General features: G+C 37.6%; 1 protein-coding gene across 3 annotated transcripts in view; it reads right to left on the minus strand.

Moving 5' to 3' along the window:
- Window positions 1-424: 424 nt before the first annotated feature.
- Window positions 425-23,873, minus strand: part of LOC117974809 (MAM and LDL-receptor class A domain-containing protein 1-like) — a 72,974-nt gene continuing 49,525 nt past the window's right edge. For all 3 annotated transcript variants that reach the window (XM_055096755.2, XM_063595771.1, XM_063595770.1), the window contains 2 exons: window positions 3,227-3,303; window positions 425-547 (listed from right to left, as the gene is read on the minus strand). In XM_055096755.2, the coding sequence (XP_054952730.1) occupies window positions 3,239-3,303 (65 nt within the window). In that variant the 3' untranslated portion in view covers window positions 425-547; window positions 3,227-3,238. The remainder of the gene's footprint in view (window positions 548-3,226; window positions 3,304-23,873) is intronic.

A 23,873-nucleotide genomic window follows, 5' to 3' on the forward strand; every position in this document is an offset into this window, starting at 1 on the left:
CAGATTCCAGTAAACAGTTGGAAGGAAATGTTAATACCAGGCTCTGCTAAACAATATGAAATGACTCCTAGATGAGACAAGCGACTTTCATCAAAGTTTCCTGATACCTGAAAAGACAGCCCAGGGGATCCTGCACTACCTGTGGTGTATGTAAATTAACCGGGTTTTTTTCCCCTTTGTAATCAAGGCTCATACACAAACAAAATCACATTTTAGAAACGGCCTATTTCAACTTGTAACTAGCTTGCTTTCAGGGGCTCCAGGTCAAAAAGAAATAGAGCACAAAGACGCTTGCTCCTTAGGGATCATACACAAATTCACTCTATCCGTTTCTTTCCCACATGGAGCAACAAAGCCATCAGTCCTCTCCATCCACCCATCGGGTCCTTCCTGATTAAAGTGAGATAAATCACAGCCCTCTCTCTCTAGTTGGCAGGCGACAAGAGGGGGATGCTTGCCTCAAGAAGTCCTCCCCATCCCTCTACATTCATGCAAGCCCGAGCGGAGAGATGCAAGAAATTACGGATGCATTTTAATTCCCCAGACCCTGCAATTAAAAATGGAAATTTTTTGGCCACGCGTGTTGGCTCACGCCTGTAATCCCAGCACTTTCAGAGGCCGAGGTCGGCGGATCACCTGGGGTCAGGAGTTCGAGACCAGCCTGGCCAACATGGTGAAACCCTGTCTCTACTAAAAATACAAAAATTAGCTAGGAATGGTGGTGGGCGCCTGCAGTCCCAGCTACTCGGGAGGATGAGGCAGGAGAATCACTTGAACCCGGGAGGCAAAGTTTGCAGTGAGCCAAGATCGCACCACTGCACTCCACTCTGGGTGACAAAGGAAGACTTCATCTCAAAAAATGTTTTTAAAAAATGGAAGTGTTGTTCTTTCATTTGTAAATGTGTTTTGGTAAAAGAGGGGCAGTTTAAGCAACCCTTTCTATTGTCTACATTGTTAAAATTCATCCGACATGGACTCTTGACTCCGTTTTGCCTGGGCAGACCCAATTCAAGCATTTACAACAGCTATAACCTCCTCAAATCCAAAAGAGGAATCAGCATTATTGCTAAGTTCAAATAAGGTCTTGTTTTATTTCATTTTTATTTTTGAATGCAGCCATTCCTCCAGGTGCTGTCATCAGGTAAGATTGTCAGTCCTGATTAGGTAAAGGTATTATTACAAAATGCAATTCTTAAAAATTCAGTGTCTAACTACACTTTTAATAAGCCTTTCCCCCTCCCCTATGTATTCTCCCTTAGACACCCCTTCTCAAATTTAAAATCACAGAAACTAAAATATGATGCCTAAAGAGAGCCTAGCGACTGCCCAGTCCTCTAATTTGATGAGTGGGAGTACTGAAGCCCAGAGGAGGTCAAGTAATTTGTTCCCAATGTCTTAGATAAGAAGAAAATGACCAGCTGGGAAATCCCACTCATGTCAAGGCAGAGGCACAGGGCCACAGACTGTGGTTGAATTTTGCCACACTCCTACATCCTTCTTTAGGAATCACAGAACATTCCTGTGTTGAGTCGGAGTCACTGACTTCCTTTTCAGGCTGATTGAGTTCTGTCCTTACGGGCTGCGACAAGAAGTTTTGGTATTATGCTACACCAAGACCATTTATCTAGTTCAAGAAATGAGCACAGTCCTTAGAGCCCAGCAACTTTCCCCATGTCCAGTAAATGTAGCTTCTCCATTAGAAGCTGTCAGAATGGAGCCTTCTGGCTCATCTTGATTTTGATTTGTGCAAGAATGAATGGTTGTGCTAAGACAGCTTTCCTAGCTGATAGAGAGCGAAACTTTTTTCTCATAATCTATAAAAAAATTAAATTAGAACTTTTTTCTCATAATCTGTGAAAAAATATTAAATTAAATCTGGCTCGTCTTGATTTTGATTTGTGCAAGAATGAATGGTTGTGCTAAGACAGCTTTCCTAGCTGATAGTGAGCAAAACTTTTTTCTCATAATCTATAAAAAAATATTAAATTAGAAGCACAGAGTTTATTTCATGACTTTTATCTTCCTGCAATTTTCTTGTGGGCATAAATGATTTGTTTTTATCCTGCCTGCCCCCCAATCCCTTTTCCAAGAGACTAAAAGAGTATCTAGTGCAAAGTAGAGACTCAAATATTTTTTAATAAACAGTGATCCCAGCCACCCAGTGCATGTTGCCAAATGCCAACCCCATAAATGATCAAACACATCATCTCATTCAGCCAATCAAAATCAAGTGCTACCTATTTTTTTAAGTTTTCATAGCCCTTGGGCATCTGCTTTCTCAGCATTTCCCAAACTTGAGTCATTCTCATCCTGCCTTCCTAATTTTGCTCTGTCAATTATCTCTACTATTATTTATTTCATATATTTTTAAATAGCCCCACTTTTGAAACTTAAATACATGCCTTTTAAAAGGAAGCTTTCTTACTACTATACATCAAAAGCCATTATTACTTGTTCTAAGTACTCATAACAACATGTTCACAACTATTAAAATTTACTAATGTGCATCCACATACTCTCTAAATTCATGGAGCATCTGCACACACTTTAAGAAACAATTCTGCATTACTCACTCAATTTTCTTGACATCCTTCTGAGGCAGGACAAACCTTGGGCCCAAAGAATTGAGGTAGGAGTCCAAGCAAGTTGCCAGCCACATAAAGGCAAACCTTGGCTCGGAAGTCAGGACTACCAGCCCCTAGGTTATGGTTCATGCTCTTTCCTCTGCTCTCCAGAACCTCCTATCTCCAAGTGTAGTTAGCAGCCCAGATGCAGCAGCATCCTCTAGAGACTTGTTAAAAATGCAGAAGCTCAGGCTCCACCCCAGGCCTATGCAGACTGAATCTGCATTTTAACAAGGTCCAGGTAATTCACGTGCACATTAAGTTTGAAAAGGCCTGGTCTAGATCAGCGGTTCTCTAACTTAGCAGCACATTAGAACCATCTGTAGAGATTTTAAAAATGCCAGTGCCTGGGCTTCACCTCCCAGAGAATCTGACTTAAGTGTCTGGGGTTTGCCCTGAGTCTAGGTATTTTTAAAAACTCCTCAGCTTATACAAAGCTGGCAGGGCCGGGCACAGTGGCTCATACCTATAATCCCAGCAGTTCGTGAGGCCAAAGTGGGCAGATTGCTTGAGTCCAGGAGTTTGAGACTAGCCTGGGCTAAAACCCCATCCCTACAAAAAAAAAAATACAAAAAGTAGTTGGGCATGGTGGTGGCACATACCTGTAGTCCCGGCTACTCAGGAGGCTGAGTCCTCGCTTGAACCCAGGAGGTCACGGTCTGGTCAACAGAGCAAGACCCTGTATCAAAACAAACAAACAAACAAACAAAAAATGCTAGCAGCTTACCAGCTAGGGAGGCCTGTACAGCCAAGTTTTCCAAATGGGGCTACATTATTTGTTCCAGAACTTTAGCTGCATCAAAACCACCTGGATGGCTTGTTCAGCTACAGAGGGTCTGGCCACGCCCCTAGAGTTTCCAGCTGAGGGTCTGGAATGAGGCCCGATGATTTGCATTTCTAACAATCTCCAGGTGATGCTGATGCTGTGGGTCCAGGGACCACATTTTGAGAATCTATGCTAAATGAATCGGAGAAGACCAAAGCTCAAACTTATTCCAAGAACTTTTCAAGGCCCACCTGCAAGTTGTAGTGGAAGTAAGCATCTAAGGGTGCAAAAAAGTGTCACTGTAGACTAAGGCCTTTTACCTGAGCTCTCAAATGTTCACATTTCTCTTCTCAACCTAAATAACAAACAGAGAGAGGCTCTCCACAAGAAAAAGATATTCGTTTGGAAACAGAGCCTTGCAATAGAAATAGGCAAGCCAGAGTAAACTATATGCATATTCACGGAGGTAAAGGAAGACAAAAGAAAAAATGAGGAAGATTATATGATCATTTGGAAATGATTATCCTTGGCTACAAAGATCAATAACAAAGGTGATGCCAGGCCCAGGTTGGACAGGCAGTTGTTGTGCAAATATCCTTCAGAAGCATTGTTGTGTGCAAAGTTGCAATGGGCTTTGTGCAAGATTGTGTTTTTTGCAGTCTTCTGTGATAAGTTTTTGTTATCAGGCATACAAGCCCAAGAATCCTTTTTTGCATGGGCTTCCCTGGCTCTATTTGTCAGGGTTTTGGTTAGGGGAGGGGTATTTTTAACACTCTCAATGTAAAAAGTGCCATAAGGTAGGTACCCCAATTGCTTGTTTCGTCTTCATAAAATAACTTTTCCACCCGAACAAAGTCTACACATAAATTGTAAAAATACCCTGGCATGCAGTCCCTGGAAAAGTCTGGAGTCATTCTCGGGGTTCCCACCCAGGTGGGCAAGCATAGCCACCACAGATAAACACAAAGTAGGGGTGCCCGCTGGGGTTCGGCGGCAGGCAGTGGCCCTGGTTCTGATATTTGGCTGAAAACACAGCTCCTCTTTGTCACACTCAGGACATTTCAGCTATTTCCTAGATAATAATCTCACTTCACCCTGCACAAAACAGGCACATGATCATGTCACTCTGACCTGGTTTGAGTCCAAGGAGACTTTTGTTTTTAAAATAATTTAGGTTAGTAGTTAAAATATGAACTTTGGGCCAGGAGTGGTGGCTCATGCCTATAATCCCAGCACTTCGGGTGGCTGAGGCGGGCGGATGACTTGAAGTCAGGAGTTGGAGACTGGCCTGGCCAACATGCTGAAACCCCATCTCTACTAAAAAAATATATATATATATACAAAAATTAGCTGGGTGTGGTGGCGGGCACCTATAATCCCAGCTACTTGGGAGACTGAGGCAGGAGAATTGCTTGAGCCTGGGAAGTGGAGGTTGCAGTGAGCAGAGATCTTACCACTACACTCCAAAACAAACAACAAACAAAAAAATTCTAGAGTCACACTGAAAATCTTAACAACCTGCTTCTACTACTCATTTTTTTTATTTTTATTTTGACCTGATTTTAGACTGATAGTAAAATGCACAAATAACACAAAGTGCCCCCTATGTCCCTCACCCTACTTCCCCTAATACTAACATTTTCAGAGCCATCCTTATTTTCTCTATAAAAGAGCAGAATTCTCCTTTTAGAGATTTGGAAAGATTATTAAAAGATAAGTTACAAAATACAGTACCTGACACGTATAAAATATTAAATAAATATTAGCCATGCTTAATTATTTTGTTTTAAGTCTATATGAGTCAAGTTTTAGTAGAAATATGGGCTAGAAAAAAAAAAAAAAGAAAGCGGGACTCTGTGATCCGACTTGGGCTTATAGAACAGACTGTACTAGTTTGTTCTCATGCTGCTAATAAAGTCATACCCAAGACCGGGTAATTTATAAAGGAAAGAGGTTTAATGAACTCACAATTCCACATGGCTGGGGAGGCCTCACAGTCACGGCAGAAGGCAAAAAAGAAGCAAAGGCACATCTTAAATGGTAGCAGAGAAGAAAGCTTGTGTAGGGAAACTCCCATTTTAAAACCATCAGATCTCGTGAGACTTATTCGCTACCACGAGAACAGTAGGGGGAAACCGCCCCTATGATTCAATTACCTCCACCTGACTCCATCCTTGACATGTGGGGATAATTACAATCAAGGTGAGATTCGGGCGGAGACACAGCCGAATCATATCAATGACTAATGAGAGTTATGTCCAGAACCTAATGAAAACCTGTCTGAGGCCACATTCCCTGTAAAGCAGATTTGAGATAGAGATTTGTGTAGAGAACATTTAACTGGGTAAAATCCTAGGAACTAACAACTGTGGCGAAAAAGCTAAATTGGACAAAGGGAGTTGAGATGTGAGGCAGTCACAACAAATACCTCAGCTAATCTCAAGGGGGAGCTGAGAAGCTGGGGTGACCCTTCAGAGTTGCCCTAAATTGAGGCAGGAGTATGGAGTTTTAATACCTTTCACTGGCCATTCTTCAGATACGAGTTGTCCCCAAGGATGGACATCAGCTTGACAAGTTATTAATTAGATCTCCTGAGAATAAATTCTAGAGAGAATCAGCTGAGAGGCATGATTTGCCAACACTCCCAATAGCTGGGCAAACTTCAATTTTGAGGGAGGATTTGGGTCACACACAAAAGTCTCCACAACCAATTATTCATGGGAAATTCTATGTAGGCAGAGCTATTTCATGGCCAGTTAATCAAAACTACATAATCTATTTGGTTAAGCAAAAGAAATTAAAAAGATAAAATAAAATCTATATATTAACACTCAAAAGTTTTTAATGCATTTGCCTTGCATTTCGTATGTTTTGCCTTGCATTTCATAAGTTTTGCCTTGCATTTGTTTATTTGCTTTTAAGAACCTTTAGAGAACAATAATTACTAATATAATATGGAGTAGCACAGCACCCACAATTGCGTTTGAAATGTGAAATTGTATTAGTCAGCTCATGTTAATAACAGTACCCACTACTATGCTTACATTTATGAGAAGATTGTTAGTGCTATGGTGATATGAGGTGGGTTGTTATTAGACAAATAGTATAATTTTTTTTAGATAATCACATTAACAGTATACTATAGTAATATAGATGAACAAAATGTATGATTCGTAAAAGACCCTACTATTTTTTCTCTGGGGTTAGGCAGAAATCAGTGATGTATTTTTAAAATAACGTGATTTTTTTCTGTCATGTTAAATGTTTATTTATATTGTCTTTGCATTATATATATGTGTGTGTATATATATATATATATTTTTTCCCCAGACTAGGCTAATGATCTCAAATGTTTCATACTTCTTGACAAAAGCTCAATTACCTAAAGAGCCAAAATATGAATATTTTAAGCTAAAACTCAAGTTGCTTGCTTAAAATTCACAGGGATCTCTTATTACCCAAGATAACCTGCTCTCCAGGATATAAGGAATTATTTATATTAACGCTACCCATTTTTACAACCCAAATCAAGTGCAATTGCATTAATATTCCCATGTCTTGTAGCACAATTTAATAATTCCATTTTTCTTTTCTTTGTTTTTTTGAGATGGGGTCTCGCTGTGTTGCCCAGGCTGGATGCAGTGGCATGATCACGGCTCACTGCAGCCTCAACCTCCCGGGCTCAAGAGATCCTTTCATCTCAGCCTCTGAGTAGCTGGGACTACAGGCATGTGCCACCATGCCCAGCTAATTTTTGTATTTTTTGTAGAGATGAGGTTTTGCCATGTTGCCCAGACTGGTCTGGAACTCCTGGGCTTAAGCGATCCTCCTGCCTCAGCCTCTCAAAGTGTTGAGATTAAAGGTGTGAGCCACTGAGCCTGGCTTGATAGTTCCATCTTATTTCATGACTATGTATGCCTGATGTTGTAAGTTATTTTATCACTACTTCCCATTCCCTCTTAACAATTATATTGTTGATCGTTTGTTGAAATAATGTTGGCCTCCTTTCAGAACTCATTGTGGGGCATACAGTATTTCCAGGAACTGAAGAAATATTTGAAAAATCTGTCTAATAAATTTCAAAACTGAAAAGAATATAAAGCCATATTTCAAGGATCCCTGTGAGCACAAAAGAACAAATACAAAGAAAACCCACATAGGCACACCCTAGCCAAACTGCCAAAAATCTGTGCCAGAGAGAAAAATGTTAAAAGCAGCTGGAAAAAAAAGCATAAATCACCTTCAAAGAATAATTATTAGACCTCTTTAATAGATGCAATGGAAACCAGAAGGAAAAGGAATGTTATCTTTAGAGCGTTGAAAGAAAGTAACTGCCAGTGCATTTGTTTTCTATTGATACCCAGGGCATTTGTTTTATTTTAGTTTCTATTAGTTTTCTATTGCTATGTAACAAACAACCACAAACCTAGAGACTTGCAACACTCATTTATTATCTCTTAGTTTCTGTAGGTCGGAGGTCTAGGATGGCATGGCATGGCTGTCTGCTTAGGGTCTCAAAAGGTAGTAATAAAAGTACAAGGTACGATGGCTCCATCTGGAGGCTGGGGGGGGGAAATCTACTTCCTGGCTATTCTCATTTAGATGGTTGGCAGAATTCAGTTTCTTGTGGCTACAAGACTGAGATCCTTGTTTTATTGCTGCCTGTCTGCTGAGGATTTCTTTCATCTCCTTAAGCCCACCTGTCATATCTTTTCATGTGGCTCCTTACATCTTTAAACCAGCAGTGGTATATCAAGCCCTCTTCTTATTTGCTTTTTCCCCTACTTTTTCTTTATTGTGATAAAATACACATAACATAAAATGTATTATTATCTAAACCATTTTAAGTGCACAACTTAGGAGTATTAAGTGCTTTCATATTGTTGCACAACCATCACCAACATCCATGTCCAAAACTCTTTTCATCTCACAAAACTGACATCTGTACCTATTACACAAGAATTATCCACTCCTTTCTTCCCTCAGGCCCAGGAATCTACCATTCTACTTTCTGTCTCTAAGATTTAGGCTATTCACTATACCTCAGATAAGTCTAATCATATCATTACTTCTTTTTGTGACTGGCTTATTTCACTGAGCAGTATGTCCTCAAGTTTTGTTTTTTTTTTTTTTTTCATTTATTTACTTATCTCTTTGGACAGAGTTTTGCTCTATTGCCCAGGCTGGAGTGCAGTGGCACGAGCGATTTCAGGTCACTACAACCTCCTCTTCCCAGGTTCAAGCAATTCTCCTGCCTCAGCCTCCTGAGTAGCTGGGATTACAGATGCACACCACCACTCCCAGCTAATTTTTGTATTTTTAGTAGAGATGGGATTTCACCATGTTGGCCATGTTGGTCTCAAACTCCTGACCTCAGGTGATCCACCTACCTCAGCCTCCCAAAGTGCTAGGATTACAGGTGTGAGTAACCGCACCTGGCCATGTCCTCAAGTTTTATTCACTTTGTAGTGCATGTCAGAATTTCTTTCCTTGTTATGACTAAATAACATTCCATTGTATGCATTCACCACATTTTTCTGATCCACTCATCAGTCAATGAATAATTGGGTTACTTTCAGGTTTTAGCTATTGTGAATAATGTTTCTATGAACACGAGTGTGCAAATCTCTCTTTCAGATCTTGCTTTTAATTATTTTGAGTATATACCCAAAACTGGAATTGCCAAATCATATGGTAATTATATTTTTAATTTTTTTGAAGAATTGCTTTCCTCTTCCACAGTAGCTATGCCATTTTACATTCCTTAACAGTGCACAAGAGTTCTGATTTCCACATCCTCACCAACACTTGTTCACTTCTGGATTGGTTTTTTGTTTGGTTTTGTTCTGGGTTTTTATTATTTTGGGGTAGTAATCTAATGGATGCAAGGTGGTATCTCATTGTTTTGATTTGCATTTCCCTAATGTTGGTGATGTTGGACATCTTTTCACATGCTTATTGGAGAAATGTCCATTAAAATATTTTGTCTATTTTTGAATTGAGCTGTTGGTCTATTATTGAGTTTTAGAAGTTCTCTCCTATATTGTGGATATCAATCCCTTATCAGATATATAGTTTGCAAGAAGTTTCTCCCCTTCTTGGGGTTGCCTTTTTACTCTGTTGATAGTGTTTTAGGATGCAAAAAATTTTAAAGCTCTCATAAAGTCCGATTTGTCTATTTTTTATTTTGTTGCCTGTGTCTTTGGTGTCATCCATTAAATCATTGACAGACACAGCATCATAAGGTTTCTGTCCTATATTTTCTTCTGAGAGTTTTATAGTTTTAGGTCTTATATTTAGTTTATGGATTGATTTTGAGTTAGTTTTTGAATATGAAGTTAGGTAAGGGTCCAACTTCATACTTTTGCAAGTTGATATCTAGTTTTCCCAGCAGCATGTATTGAAAATATTGGATTTTACCAATTGAATGGTGTTGGTACCTTTGCCAAAAAAAAAAAATCACTTTTTCATATATGTGAGGATTTATTTCTGGACTCTGTAATCTATTCCACTGATCTATACATTGGTCTTTTTGGCAGTACCATACTGTTTTGTTTACTGTAGTTTTGTAATAAGTTTTGAAATCAGGGTGTGTGTGTCCTCCAACTTTGTTCCTCTTTTTCAGAATTATTTTGTCTATTTGGGGTTCTTTGAGATTCAATATGAACTTACTTTCTATTTCAGCTAAAAAATGTGACTGGTATTTTAACAGGGATTATATTGAATCTGTAGATCACTTTGAGTGATACTGACATCTTAAGAATATTACATCTTCTGATCTATGAACATGGAATATCTTTTCATTACCTATATTTTTAAAAATTTATTTCAGAAATGTTTATTTTTTATTGTACAAGTCTTTCACCATCTTAATTCCTAAAGACTTTTATTCTTTTTTATGTTATTGCAAGAGAATTGGTTTTTTAATTTCCTTTTTGGATGGTTCATAGCTAATGTAAAGAAATGCAACCAATTTTTGTATTTTAACTTTACATTTTGTTGAATTCATTTTTTAGTTCTAACAGGGTTTTTTGTAGAACTTACAGGGATGTTTACATATAAAAATTCTTTGTTTCCAATTTGTATGACTTTTATTTCATTTTCTTTATTCCTATTATTTTCTTTTTTGTTATGTTTTAAACTAATTGTTTTTGCTAGTACTACGAATAGAAGTGGCAAACATGGATATGGATGGACATCCTTTCCTTATTCCTGATCTTAGAAGAAAAGCTTTTAGTCTTTCACCAATGAGTATAATGTAGCTGTGAGTTTTTCATACATGGCTTTTATTATGTTGATGTGGTTTCCTTTTATTCCTGGTTTGTTGAGTATTTTTATCCTGAATTAAATATTGAATTGTATCAAATGTTTTTTTCTGCATCAATTGAGGTGACCACGTGTTTTTTCTTTCCTTTGTTCTGTTAATGTGGTGCATTACATAGACAGATATTCCTAGGTTGAACCATTCCTGCATTCCAGGAAAAAAATCCCACTTGGTCATGTTGTATAATCTTTTTAATATGCTTCTGAAATAAGTTTGCTAATATTTTGTTGAGGATTTTGCATAAATGATCATAAAGGATATAGGTTCATAGTTTTTTTTGCAGTCTCTTTGTCTGGCTTGAGTCTCAGGGTAATGCTGGCCTCATTGAATAAGTTAGAAAATATTCCTTGTCTTCAATTTTTTGGAAAAATTTGAGAGGATTGTTGTTAGTTCTTTTTTACATACTTGGTAAACTTCACCACTGACACTAATGGGACAGTTCCAGGGCTTTACTTTGTCAGCAGATCTTTTATTACTTATCAAATCTCTTTGCTAGTTGTAGGTCCATTCAGATTTTCTATTTCTTTGTGCTTTAATCTTGGTAGGTTTTACATTTCTAGGAATCTGTTTATTATACTTAAGTTATCCAATTTTGTGGGATGTACTTGTATATGGTACTCTAATCTTATAATCTTTTTTATTTATGTAGAATTGAAAGTAATGTCCCCACTTTTATTTCTGATTATAGTAATTTGAATCTTCTCTCTCTCTCTTTGTCTATCCCTCTCTCTGTCTCTCTCCCTTTCTCTCTCTCCCTAGGTCCATTTCGTTAAAGGTTTGTCAATTTTACCAATCTTTTTGAAGAATCAATGTTTGATTTCTTTGATTTGCTTTATTATCTTTATATTATTTATTCATTTCTATCAAAGCTTTTCACTTCTACCTGCCTTCAGAATAGATCCAGAATCTGCCCACTTCTGACCATCTCTACTGCTCTCTCCCTACCTAGCTCAAGTCACCATCATTTCCTTATTCAGTCCTTGGAATACTCCCCAACTGCTCTTTCTGCTTCCATTTCTGACACTGGCCAACAGTTGGCAGTTTGCTGGTGATGTCGTCTAGACTTTGATGTTGCTAGTACCTGAACTTACAATAACAGATGAGCTGTAGTGATCTTCCGTTGAACATAAAGATTTGCACATATCAACAACATTAAACAAGGTCACTCCGTAGACTGAGAAATAAAACCACACAAAAAGAAGGCCACTCTATTCATTTCTGAACACAGACAAAAAAAGATCACAGTGTAAACTCGAAACTCCTCAAATATTCATTCCCCTTTCCTGACTGACATGAGTATTGTATTTTAACCAATTATAACTTTAGTTCAATTTCTCTCACCTCCTAAATAAAATTTGTTCAGATATACAATTACAGAATTATCCTATTTCTTGAAAACATCCAATCAAAAGAAAATTCTTGCTTCCTTGAGCCCTTCTCTAAATGACCCAACACAAGTCCAAATCCTAGAACAAGTTCCTCTTGTTAAGCCACGTCCCAGTTTCTCCTAGTAGGCTATTTTCCTTGCTTAGCAACTATCAATAAACCCAATCTTGTTACAGGTGGTCATTGACGATGGGCATCAATAACCCCCTTCTATCTCTTCTCAATGTAGCAAACACAGTGATTGTGGCAAGTCAGATCTTGCAAGTCTTCTGTTCAAAATGCTCCCAGTCTCATTTAAAAGCTAGTGTCCTTACAATCACCCATAAGGCCTCGGCTGAAATGGTCCTCAACCTTGGCTGCACATAATTTAAAAACTGTGAATGCCAGGATTCTACCCTAGAGATTGTGATTTAATTAGCCCTGCCTCAAGACTTTTTATTTCGACTTTTATTTTAGATATAGTGAATACATGTGCAAATTTGTTACATGGCAATGTTGCACGATGCTGAGGTTTGGAGTACAGATCCCATAACCCAGGTAGTGAGCACAGTACCCAATAGGTAGTTTTGAAACCCACCCACCTCTCCACCCTCCAGTAGTCCATTGTCTATTGTGTCCATATTTATGTCCATGTGAACTCAATGTTTTAGTTCCCACTTACGAGTGAGAACATGTGTTATTTGGTTTCCGTTTCTGTTAATTTGCTTAGGATTCCGGCCTCCAACTCAATCCATGTTGCTGCAAAGAACTCTGAGTGTCTCTCACACACAGCCAATGTTGGGAACCATTGCTCTAGGTGGGCTGCTCTTCCTCAGCCTTATTATCCTATAATTGTTCTCTATAATCAACCTCTTCCAGCCACATTGGTCCCCTTGCTATTGTTCAAATTCACCAGATGTATTCCTATCCCAATCCCTTAGTTCCTTCTTTCTGCTTAGAACACTCTTTCTTTTCTTTTGAGATATCTCAAAGCTTGTTTCCTCACCTTCTCAAGTCTTTGTTACAATGCCACCTTGTAACTGAGATGTACTATGACCACTCTCTTGGAAATTGCAAAGTTCCCTTGCCTTCCCCCATTGCCCTTTCCTTGCCTCATTTTTTTTTCTACAGCATACATCCCTTCTAAAAATAGTACATAATTTATTCACTCATTATAAGGGTCAGTCTCTCCCAAGCTAGGAAGCAGGGCCCTAATATTAATCCTCTTTATGCCTTATTTTACAGAGCTATAAATTAGTTTGTGCATGCAAATTTACTTCAAACACTGTCAGCTATAAAGTAAGTGCTTAAAAGTAAGCATGTGAGTATTTATACTACATAAATTAACTAAATTATTATGTGGTCTTTTAGGTGTCTTTCAACGTATAACCCAAAGAGATAATTATATCACATCAGAAGCAGTGTACATTTCACTCCCTACAGTGGTGTGTTTCTGCAAGGCAGGGAGACGTCGATTGCTTGGATGCTTGGAACACTTAGTGTTAGGTGGGGAAGGCTCTTTACACCCCCTTTTTACCTATCACACACATTGCTAACCTGAAAATGGAAACAAAATGAACAAGAGTAGTGGCATGTGAGAAAACAGAAGAACTGAATAGTTTCAGCAGATAAGCAACAAAAAGAAAAGGAAAGGCAGTAATACTTCTAACACAATTTTAAGAGTGAAGAAGAACAATGATCTTGTCAAAAAAAATAATATCCCAGCCGAGCTCAAAGTATGACATGGAAAAAAAAATCCACTCTCTCCACAGTCACCATTAATAATCTAATGTATTGAAACTTAATCTTAAATAATTACAGAAAAAGGCTTTCTTGTTAAATGCCTGACTTTTATTCTCAATAGAATTTTCAATGGCGGAAGAAGAATCACTTATTTTCACTACTATCCTGAATTCTCCTAATTTAACAACATGATTATCTGCAGCAAAGATTGATCAAAATAGCATGGGTTATTTATCAGATTTTACCTGACTATAGAAATAGTTTTCACTTTTCTTTATCGGAGATCAGTGACTTCCATAAATGAGGGTGAATGGACGTTTTCTCCACTTCTTGATTTCATGCCACAGAAATGATGAGCCTTCACCAGAAACAACCTCCCATTAGGGTCTTTCACAATGACATCTGTCTAGAGGGGTTTGTCTGAATAGAAAATAGTTGTCTAGATTTTAAACTTGAGGACAATGAGAAGAGAATGGAAATCCAGTTTACTAAGGAAAAATAACTAGATAGCCTTTTTTTCCCTACAGAGACTTATTTGCCAATATGCATTTAATAAAAGGGGAAGATACTCAATAATTAGCAAGTGTAGGTATATTTTCAGACTTTTTTTCCTTGTATTCAGGGCTATGGAAAAAGAATATATGATAGAACATAGAAAACAGCAGCTCATTTTTCTAGACCTTACAAAATTAAAAGTAATTTGTAATTATACAGAGAGACACATCATAGAAATCCTTTAATATTATAATTAAGATGAAGTATCCCCAATCTAGCCAAAAAGGCCTACTCAGAAACATTTTTCAGAAAATACACTGAAAAAAGTAGTCCTAATTCAAAGACTGACACGCGCACACACATACACACACATCTCAAAACATATAGAGCAGAGAGTTGCTATAGGAAATTCAAGCCTTCTCTTAATGCATTTATGTAATAAAAGAAAACATAAGTCTCAGTGCAGAGTAATGCAATTATTCTTGGTCAATACTGAGTACATAAGATACATGGCTTGCAAAGTATCAACACACATAAAATGACTTTGTCTCTATTATGCATCTCTGCTGTGGAAATGCCAGTGTCTAATGCACATATTTCTGTATTTAGCAGATATACTAGTTTGAGGAAAATATATAATCAGCATCTAAGATTGAATAAATAAATAAATAATAAATCACTCCTTTTCCTTGTACTATTCAACCTTGGCTAAGGTTTCATTGAATTCAACTACTAAGTAGAGACTTACATGTTTTTTTTTTCTCATGAGTAGACAGAAAAGTAGAATATAGGAAATTGTTTAGAATTTTTTCATAAAATTAGTACATGCACTTTGCACTAAATAGGTTTTAGACAGAAATAAATTATAGTGCTCACTAAATGTTGTTTGGAAATATTAAAATGTCTTTACAACTTACAGAGCTGCTTAAGTAAATTTTGGCTTTCTTGCCTGCATTACATAGCACAGCCAGAACAAAATAGTTTATATATGTCCTGTTAATACAATGTAGGTGTGAGAAAATGTACCATTTATACTATTTGGCACATAATATCTTCATTTTCCAGTATACACATTATCTCTTGGAACGAAAGAAAGCACTACATAAAGTAGCATTATTTATTTTAGTCTTGAGGAAACAAAGTATTTGTTCACAAAAATAGGAACTTATAAATAGTATTTGCATAATCATGAAAAGTGAAAGTAAATTTCAAAATGGACTTCAAACACAGGGACACTGCCACAGTTTTACTTTGTTGATATGATTGTTTATTAGCATAATGTTTTGGGGAAACATTTGGCAAAATGTGTTGAATGTCATTAAATGACAATTTAGGCCAGGCATGGCAGCTCATGCCTGTAATCTCAGCACTTCGGGAGGCCAAGGCGAGTGGATCACCTGAGGTCAGGAGTTCGAGACCAGCCTGGCCAACATGGCAAAACCCCATCTCCACTAAAAATACAAAAATTAGCTGGGCACGGTGGTGCTCACCTGTAGTCTAGCCACTAGGGATGCTGAGGCAGGAGAATCACTTGAATCCGGGAAGCAGAGGTTGCAGTGAGCCAAGATCGCACCACTGCACCCCAGCCTGGGCAACAGAGCAAGACCCTGTTTCAAAAACAAAACAAAACAACAACTGCAAAAAACTCAAACCCCAAATTTCCCTTTTTATGATCTATCCTAAAGAAACAATTCAGAGTAACAATTTTGATCTAAAAAAAAATAAAGATAAGCTTTCAAAAATGATGAAGTAGCATTTTGATTGGCCTCAACATCAAATAACCCGTCCAGGAGAAATGGACTTTTCAGAACACTGGAACTATGGGAAGACACCTAGGTACTGGCTCTGCTCTCTGGAGCTCACTCCTCATCTGCCTTCTTTTAGGGTTTGTCCTGATGCCAAGTTTGACTTGAGAGCTAAGATGTGCAGATCATGTTAAACATTCCCTTAAATGAAAACATACAGAGTATTTGTCTAGTTCCTCATAAATGGCAACATGATCCCAGGTCTAAAATCCACTCTGGCATTGAACTTTTCTGATACACTGTAATTTCGCTACGTCCAGGCAAAAATTACATCCAACAGTGATTCACCCTGCAGCCTGTCCCTTAGAGTTTCTGAAGGTCCAGAGAAGTTTTGTTGAGATGTGTTGTATTTGTCATGCTATGTAGGTTTTTCAGCCCTTCAGTTATCATAAATAAAAATCAGAGATAATTTAACATCATAGTCAGTGTGTGGTGTTTTAACTGGCAGAGAGAGAGAGACTCCTTGAAAACCTGTACACCTGGGTTACATTTTAAGTAACTGCACTTTTATATCATAATATAAATAAGTATGGAAACATTCGATTAAATTATCCAAGGCTATCAAAATTCTGCAAAACTTCCTAACCTCTATGTATCCCAAACAGTTCTTGAACAAATCCAATAACTTGTTCTCTCATTTACCAAAATTGGTTGCAATTTATGTTTGCTATTTTTTTCTACAAAATCTGAAAATATTTCAAGGCACTGAAGACCTAAATTTTTAGCAAACTTAATAACCCGTTTGAAGTAGGTCATAATCAGTCTCATGTAAAAAAGAAAGTAAATTGTGTTAAAGATGGTTGTGAAAGTGAGAAAAATTAAAATAAATAGCATTAAAATATTAAATGTTTGAAATTCAAGAATGGCAATGGTCCTTTTTAGGAGGATTTAAGTTCATAAATAGAAATCCTGAGGGTGGCATTGCCTTTTCCTCCTTATAAGAAACCCCTGTTTTTTCAAGCAGTTAAGGTCTCTGTAAGAGAAGTGATATGCTCATTTGTTCAACATTAGAATCGCAGCCTAAATTTTGCATGCTTCCTTCAAACCTTTTTGCTGCAAAGAAGACAAGAAAAAAAAAAAGACTCCTACTTCTCTGTATTCTTCACTGTGTCTTTACCTCACCTCCACTCATTGCCAGAATCTTTAATGAAAGGATTCACAAAAATGAGATGAAGAATTAGCATTTCTATGAATAAACAGATTCACAGTATAAAAATTAGTTTTTTCAAAAAAGCAGGCAAAAAAAAAAAAAAAAAACCCTCAAAATAAGACTTTAGAGAACTGGAGGTCGTTTGCTAATTTTCTAATTCAATTCCCTATGAGGGTGGGTCCCTTATCCAAATAGTGATCTTTTATTTTCCTTTTATGTCTAAAAAATTATCTTTTAGGTTCCCGAAAAGCACTATAAGAATTAAAAGCAATTTAATACATTTCAGATTATAAAAGGTACTGTGATTAAAGAAATAATTACTAAGGAGAAAGTATTAAGTATTATTTTTTAAAGACATTCATTCCTTAAACTTCTCGACAGCATTTACTAAGTGACCATTTGACATATTAGAGACTAAGGGCATCGTTTCTCCTCCAGAAGTGAAGTTTTGATCATTGGCTTCAAACTTCCCATTGCTTAAACTGCTCATGTAGGGAACTTTTCACATTTTCTAAAAACATCATTCTCAATGTAATGATGACCTTAAAAGGATAGAAAGGCTATACGATTTGCAGTTAAGAACGTAGGTTTTGGGCCAGGTGCGGTGGCTCACACCTGTAATCCCAGTACTTTGGGAGGCTGAGGTGGACGGATTACGAGGTCAAGAGATAGAGACCATCCTGGCTAACACGGTGAAACCCCGTCTCTACTAAAAAAATACAAAAAAAAAAAATTAGCCAGGCGTGATGGCGGGCGCCTGCTGTCCCAGCTACTCGGGAGGCTGAGGCAGGAGAATGGCGTGAACCCGGGAGGCAGAGCTGGCAGTGAGCCCAGATCGCACCACTGCACTCCAGCCTGGGCAACAGACTCCGTCTCAAAAAAAAAAAAAAAAAAATGTAGGTTTTGGAGGCAGACTGTGTTTAAAAAGGAATTCTAACTGATAAGAAACTAAATGACAAGAAAGTTCGTAAAATGAGGAAAATAGTACCTCATATTTATTTTGCTGATTAAAAGACTATATAGGTAAGGTTCTTAAACCATGTACATTTGGTAACAGTCTTAATGTATATCAGAGACAGGCCTAGAACTGTTAATCCCTGGCAGAACTTGCAATAGACACTCTTCTTACACAGCAAGAAAACTAGAAAACATCTTAAGAAATTCCTAAAGTATAATAATAATAAAATAAAATAAAATTGCTGCTGAGGACTTACCTACTTTCTATTGAATATATTCTCCAACTTCCTAGAGTTAAAATAGCTACTTGTTTACATCTCTATTCCAGTTATCATTACAACACTATTAAATCGATACATTTCTTACCTAATAGACTAAGCTTCTTTTCTTAATTTTTAAAACAAATTTTATTATGTATATTAAAGATATACAACATAAGGTTATGTGATACATACAGATAGTAAAATGGTTATTACAGTGAGGCAAATTATCCATTATCTCACATAATTGCCCTTTTTTTTCTTTTTTTGTGGCAAGAGTAGCTAAAACTTACTCATTTATCAAATCTCAAATCTCAAATCTGTTATTAACTGTAGTCCTCAAGTGTTATTAACTGTAGTCCTCACCTTGTACATTACATCTCTAGACACATTTCTCCTCCATATCTGTTACATCATATCCTCCGAGCTACATATCTCCATTTCCTTCCCTTGGCCCCTGCCTCTGGTAACCACTGTTTCATTCTCTATATCTGTATATAATTTTTAGATGCCACACATAATTGAGATCATGCAATATTTTCCTTCTTGTGTTTGGCTTATTTCACATAGCATAATTTCCTCCAGATTCACCTAGGATGTGAAAAATGGCAGAATCTCTTTTTTTAAGGCTGAATAATATTCCACTGTTTTTTAGATACCACAGTTTATCTATCTGTACATCAACAGACACTTAGGTTGTTTTCATATCTTGGCTATCAAGAATAATCCTGCAGCGAACATGGGAGTGCAGACAGCTTTATGAAGTGGTAATTTCATTTTTTCTGGGTATATACCCAAAAGAGAGATTGCTAAATCATAGGGTACTTTTATTGCTAATTTTTTTAGAAACCTCCATACCATATTCCATAATGGCTGCACAATTCACATTTGCACCAACAGTATGAGTACTCTTTTCTCCATGCTCTTACTAAAATGTGTTACGCTTTTTTTTTTATTATAGCTATCCTAATTGATATAAGGAGGTATCTAAAAGAGTTTTGGATTTGTATTTCCCTGATGATTAATGCCAATGAAATGTGGAATATCTGTTCATATACCAGTTGATCATTTTTATGTCTTCTGTGGAGAAATGTCTATTCAGGGCCTTTGCCCATTTTTTATCTATTTATCTATTTCTGAGTTGTATAAAATCTTCATAAATTTTGAATATTAACCCCTTATCAGATATATGGTTTGCAAATATTTTTCCCGATATGCAGGTTGCTATTTTATTTTGCTGAGTGTTTCCTTTACTGTGCAGAAGCTTTTTAGTTTGAGGTAATCCCATTATTTATTTCTGCTTTTGTAGCCAGAGCATTTGGTGTGATATTAAAAAACCATTGCCAACTCTAATGTCAAGGAGTTTTTCCCCATGTTCTCTTCTAGGAGTTTAATGATTTCAGGTCTTAAATTTAGGACTTTCTTACATTTTGAATTTATTTAAGTGTACGGTGTAAGACAAAGGTCCAATTTCATTCTTTCGCATGAGAACGACCAGATTTTCTGGCACCATTTATTGACGAGACTATTTTTTCCCTACTGTGTCCTCTTGGTGCCTTTGTCAAAACTTATTTGGTCTTTTATGCTTAGATTTATTTCTGAGCTCTCTGTAATAGATTATGTTTCTCGAGGGAAATGATCACACTTTCTTCTTACCAAATCTCTTGGTATAGAAAAGATGCTCATAAGGTTTTTTGTGGGTCGCAGCATGGCTGCTTGCCAATGTATTAGCAATCAGCAATGGCCCTGATTTTTCTCGTCATTCTCATGTACGTTTTGAATGCAGAGGAAAGAGTCTCTCCAACTCTTTGCGGCACCACACTTCTGAAAAATGTCTGTGTTCCTCCACTGTCTTGACTCAAAACCACCTTGGTTTTCACCTCGGGTATGGGTAATCAATAAAATGGGATGCTTCTCTTGCCTTTCCTCTTACCTTTTTTTATTGTGTTCAATAGCACAGTTATTAAAATACTTTTGGAAAAGCTTATCCACCAACAGACAACCTTCTTTTTTTTTCTTCTTCTGTATTACTTTTTCAGGGATGCTAGGATAGTTTTAGAATCATTTAAGTAGAATGCAGAAAGAATGGAGGCATTGCCCTGGAAAAGGACAAACTGAAAGGAGACTCTTAAAGGTGGAAAAATATATAGAACTAGGCAGGATCTATAGTTTTATGACCATAGAACTATTTATTGATACACTATCATTTGAAATAACATTTGTAAGCAGTATAAAGTCTTCTACTGCTAGTTGTACTGAAATAGCAACTGCTTACGATAAGAATACTATGATGTTAAAAATAATTTAACAAATAAATGTTTATAATACATATATTGTGATAAGAAAATATAAGATCTACCCTCTTTTTTATGGGGGGGTGGCAGACAGGGTCTCTCTCTGTCACCCAGGCTGTAATGCAGTGGTGTGATCTCAGCTCACTGCAACCTGCACCTCCTGAGTAGCTGGGATTACAGGTGTGTGCCACCATGCCCTGATAATTTTTATATTTTTAGTAGAGATGGGGTTTTGTGATGTTGGCCAGGCTGGTCTTGAACTCCTGGCCTCAAGTGATCCACCTGCCTCAGCCTCCCAAAGTGCTGGGATTACAGGCTTGAGCCACTGCATCCAGCCAGATCTACCCCCACAACACATTTTTAAGTGTACAATACATTGTCATTGACTTTAGATACCATGTTATACAGCAGATGTCTAGAGCTTATTCATCTTGTTTGACTGAAAATGTATGCCTGTTGATTAGTAATTTTCCACTTCCTCTCCTCCCAGAACCTGGTTACCACAATTTTACTCTGATTCTACAAATATGACTACATGGATACCTCATATAAGTGGTGTCATGTGTTACTTATTTTTCTACGACTGGCTAGATACATCCTTGCTCTTGTGTTTTGAGCGCTATCCTGCATATATTTCAAATGTTATTCTCCAACAGGGCAAAACTGAAAGTTAGCAGGACGTTTTCATTCATCGCCTCTAGTTTAAAGAGAATCTGGTTTGTTCTCACCGGCAAGTCATTTCCATCATGCAGAGGTCTCTGTTCTGACTGTCTTCATCATACAATGCTCACTTGAGTAGTGTGCACTTTACGTTCAGAGAGTAAATATGTACATATAAATATCTGCTGAAGGAGTCAGTAATGCACTCACAGCAATTAGTTTCATGTGCTCCCTTTGGGCACTCAGTTGGAAAATCGCGTATCTTCCTGGATGAAATACAACCTGCATCCTCACCAGGCACAAATCTGGCTTCAAAATTGAGATTAAGAGCGTAAAACAGGCTCTCTCCCTTTAACAAATAAACAGAATGTAAAATTATTTCATCAACAGTAGCTTTTAAATATTCTGAAGGAGAAGAAGCTTGATTAAAGGCCAAATCAAAGTAGCACTTGCGATTTTCATCACGCGGACTGTGAGCAGAAAACTACAGCTCTAAGATTGCTTTGAAGTGGTGCAGCCATTTGTATGCCTATTAAAGATTTCAAAACTTCAAGTCCTGTACAGGGTCTGGGTAGTCTGGGTAAACCTTTGGCCATTCTGCTCCATACATATAACAATTTACTGTCAATGGAGCATGGCACGTTTTTAAATATTCCTTTCAGTTTCTCTCCATAAACTTCTGCCCATTACTAATACTGAACTCCACAAATGAGATCCTATAATTGTCTACTGGACATATTTGCAAAAACAATAAGAAACGCCTTTTTTTCCCTTTGTGTACATCCATTGATCTTTCAGGAATCATTCATGTAATTGTCCTAATTAGATATATTACCTATCCAACTGATCTGGTGTTCAGATGGATGCACATATCCATGAATCCTGAGTGAATTTAAGAAAAGAATTATCCGTAAGCAAGATCAAGTGTCTCAAAAACTTTTGCTAAGGTTAACTTTAGTAATGATTTAAAACCTTTAACCACACTTTTGCCTCGGTAAGAGCTCAGGAAAGGCTGCCCCAAAGTACTTTGAACTGAAGGAGATTGGGAGGTACCCCAGGAGCAAGGTCACTCTGATCTTCCCTGACCTTTCTTTGTGAGCGCTGGTCATAAAGAAATTATCTGGCTTATCTTGCCTGAAATTAGGTCACAAGATCCTCATTCTAGAGGGGTCCTTTCCTGTTCCCAGGGGTGAAGAAATTCTACACAAAGGAGTCAAGGAGACTCTGAACACAGAGGCTTTGCTAAGTTTCCCTGCTCAGTCTGTTACCATTGGATCATACCCTTTTGTCCGATCACATTTCAAAATGGCTGTTTGTTCTTCACCAAAACTAAGCAGAAAAATACACAGTTTTCTATATAGGAAAAGGGGCTGAAAAACAAATAAAAACGAAAAAATAAAATAAAGCACATGCTTTTCTCTGGGTCTTTGCATCTTCATTTCTGAAGGCTCCTGTGTCAAGTAAAACTTTGATAAACAAATTTGTTATGCTTTTCTCTCATTAAACTGTCTTTCATTCTCGGAGTGTCAGCTGTGACCCTTATGATGGGTGAGGAAAGGTTTTTGTCACACCTTTCTGCCCCTATACCTCCAAATACTACATTACAAGAGAATGCTCTTCAATGTCAACTTTAATGCTTTTCAGCTATTATGATTCTGGTGATGTGGTATTTAATTAGGAGAAAGAAAATCTTTAATTAAACAACAAAAATAAGGTAATCCTGTTTAACCCTTAAAAACTCGTGAATCTTTTTTTTTTTTTTTTTTGAGAGGAATCTTGCTCTGTCACCCAGGCTTGAGTGCAGTGGCGCGATCTCGGCTCACTGCAAGCTCCGCCTCCTAGGTTCACGCCATTCTCCTGCCTCAGCCTCCCGAGTAGCTGGGACTACAGGTGCCCGCCACCATGCCCTGGCTAATTTTTTTGTATTTTTAGTAGAGACAGGGTTTCACCATGTTGGCCAGGCAGGTCTTGAACTCCTGACCTCAAGTGATCCGCCCGGCTTAGCCTCCCAAAGTGCTAGGATTGCAGGTGTGAGCCACCGCGCCTGGCCAAACTCATGAATCTTTAAATGAATCATTAAATCTGCTGCTCTGCACTCCTCGGTGTCTATCAGAATCATACACACATGTGCACAGACAAGCATGCGCACACGCATGCACACGCACACACACATGCACACATGCATGCACACACACGGACACACAGGCATGCACACACACATATGCAGACACACAGGCAGACACGCGCACAGATGCACACACACACAGTTGCATGAACACATGCGCAGAGCTTAGAATGGTCTATTATGCATGCAGGATACACATTCTGAACAAAGTAAATACACGTTAACCCAATATAAGTTAGCACCCAGAAATATACACTCTCTCGAATGAAAAATATCTTTAATAAAGGACCTTTAATTAAAAGTTC

The sequence above is a fragment of the Pan paniscus genome, chromosome 14 (assembly GCF_029289425.2).
Source record: "Pan paniscus chromosome 14, NHGRI_mPanPan1-v2.0_pri, whole genome shotgun sequence".
Classification (NCBI taxonomy): Eukaryota; Metazoa; Chordata; class Mammalia; order Primates; family Hominidae; genus Pan; species Pan paniscus.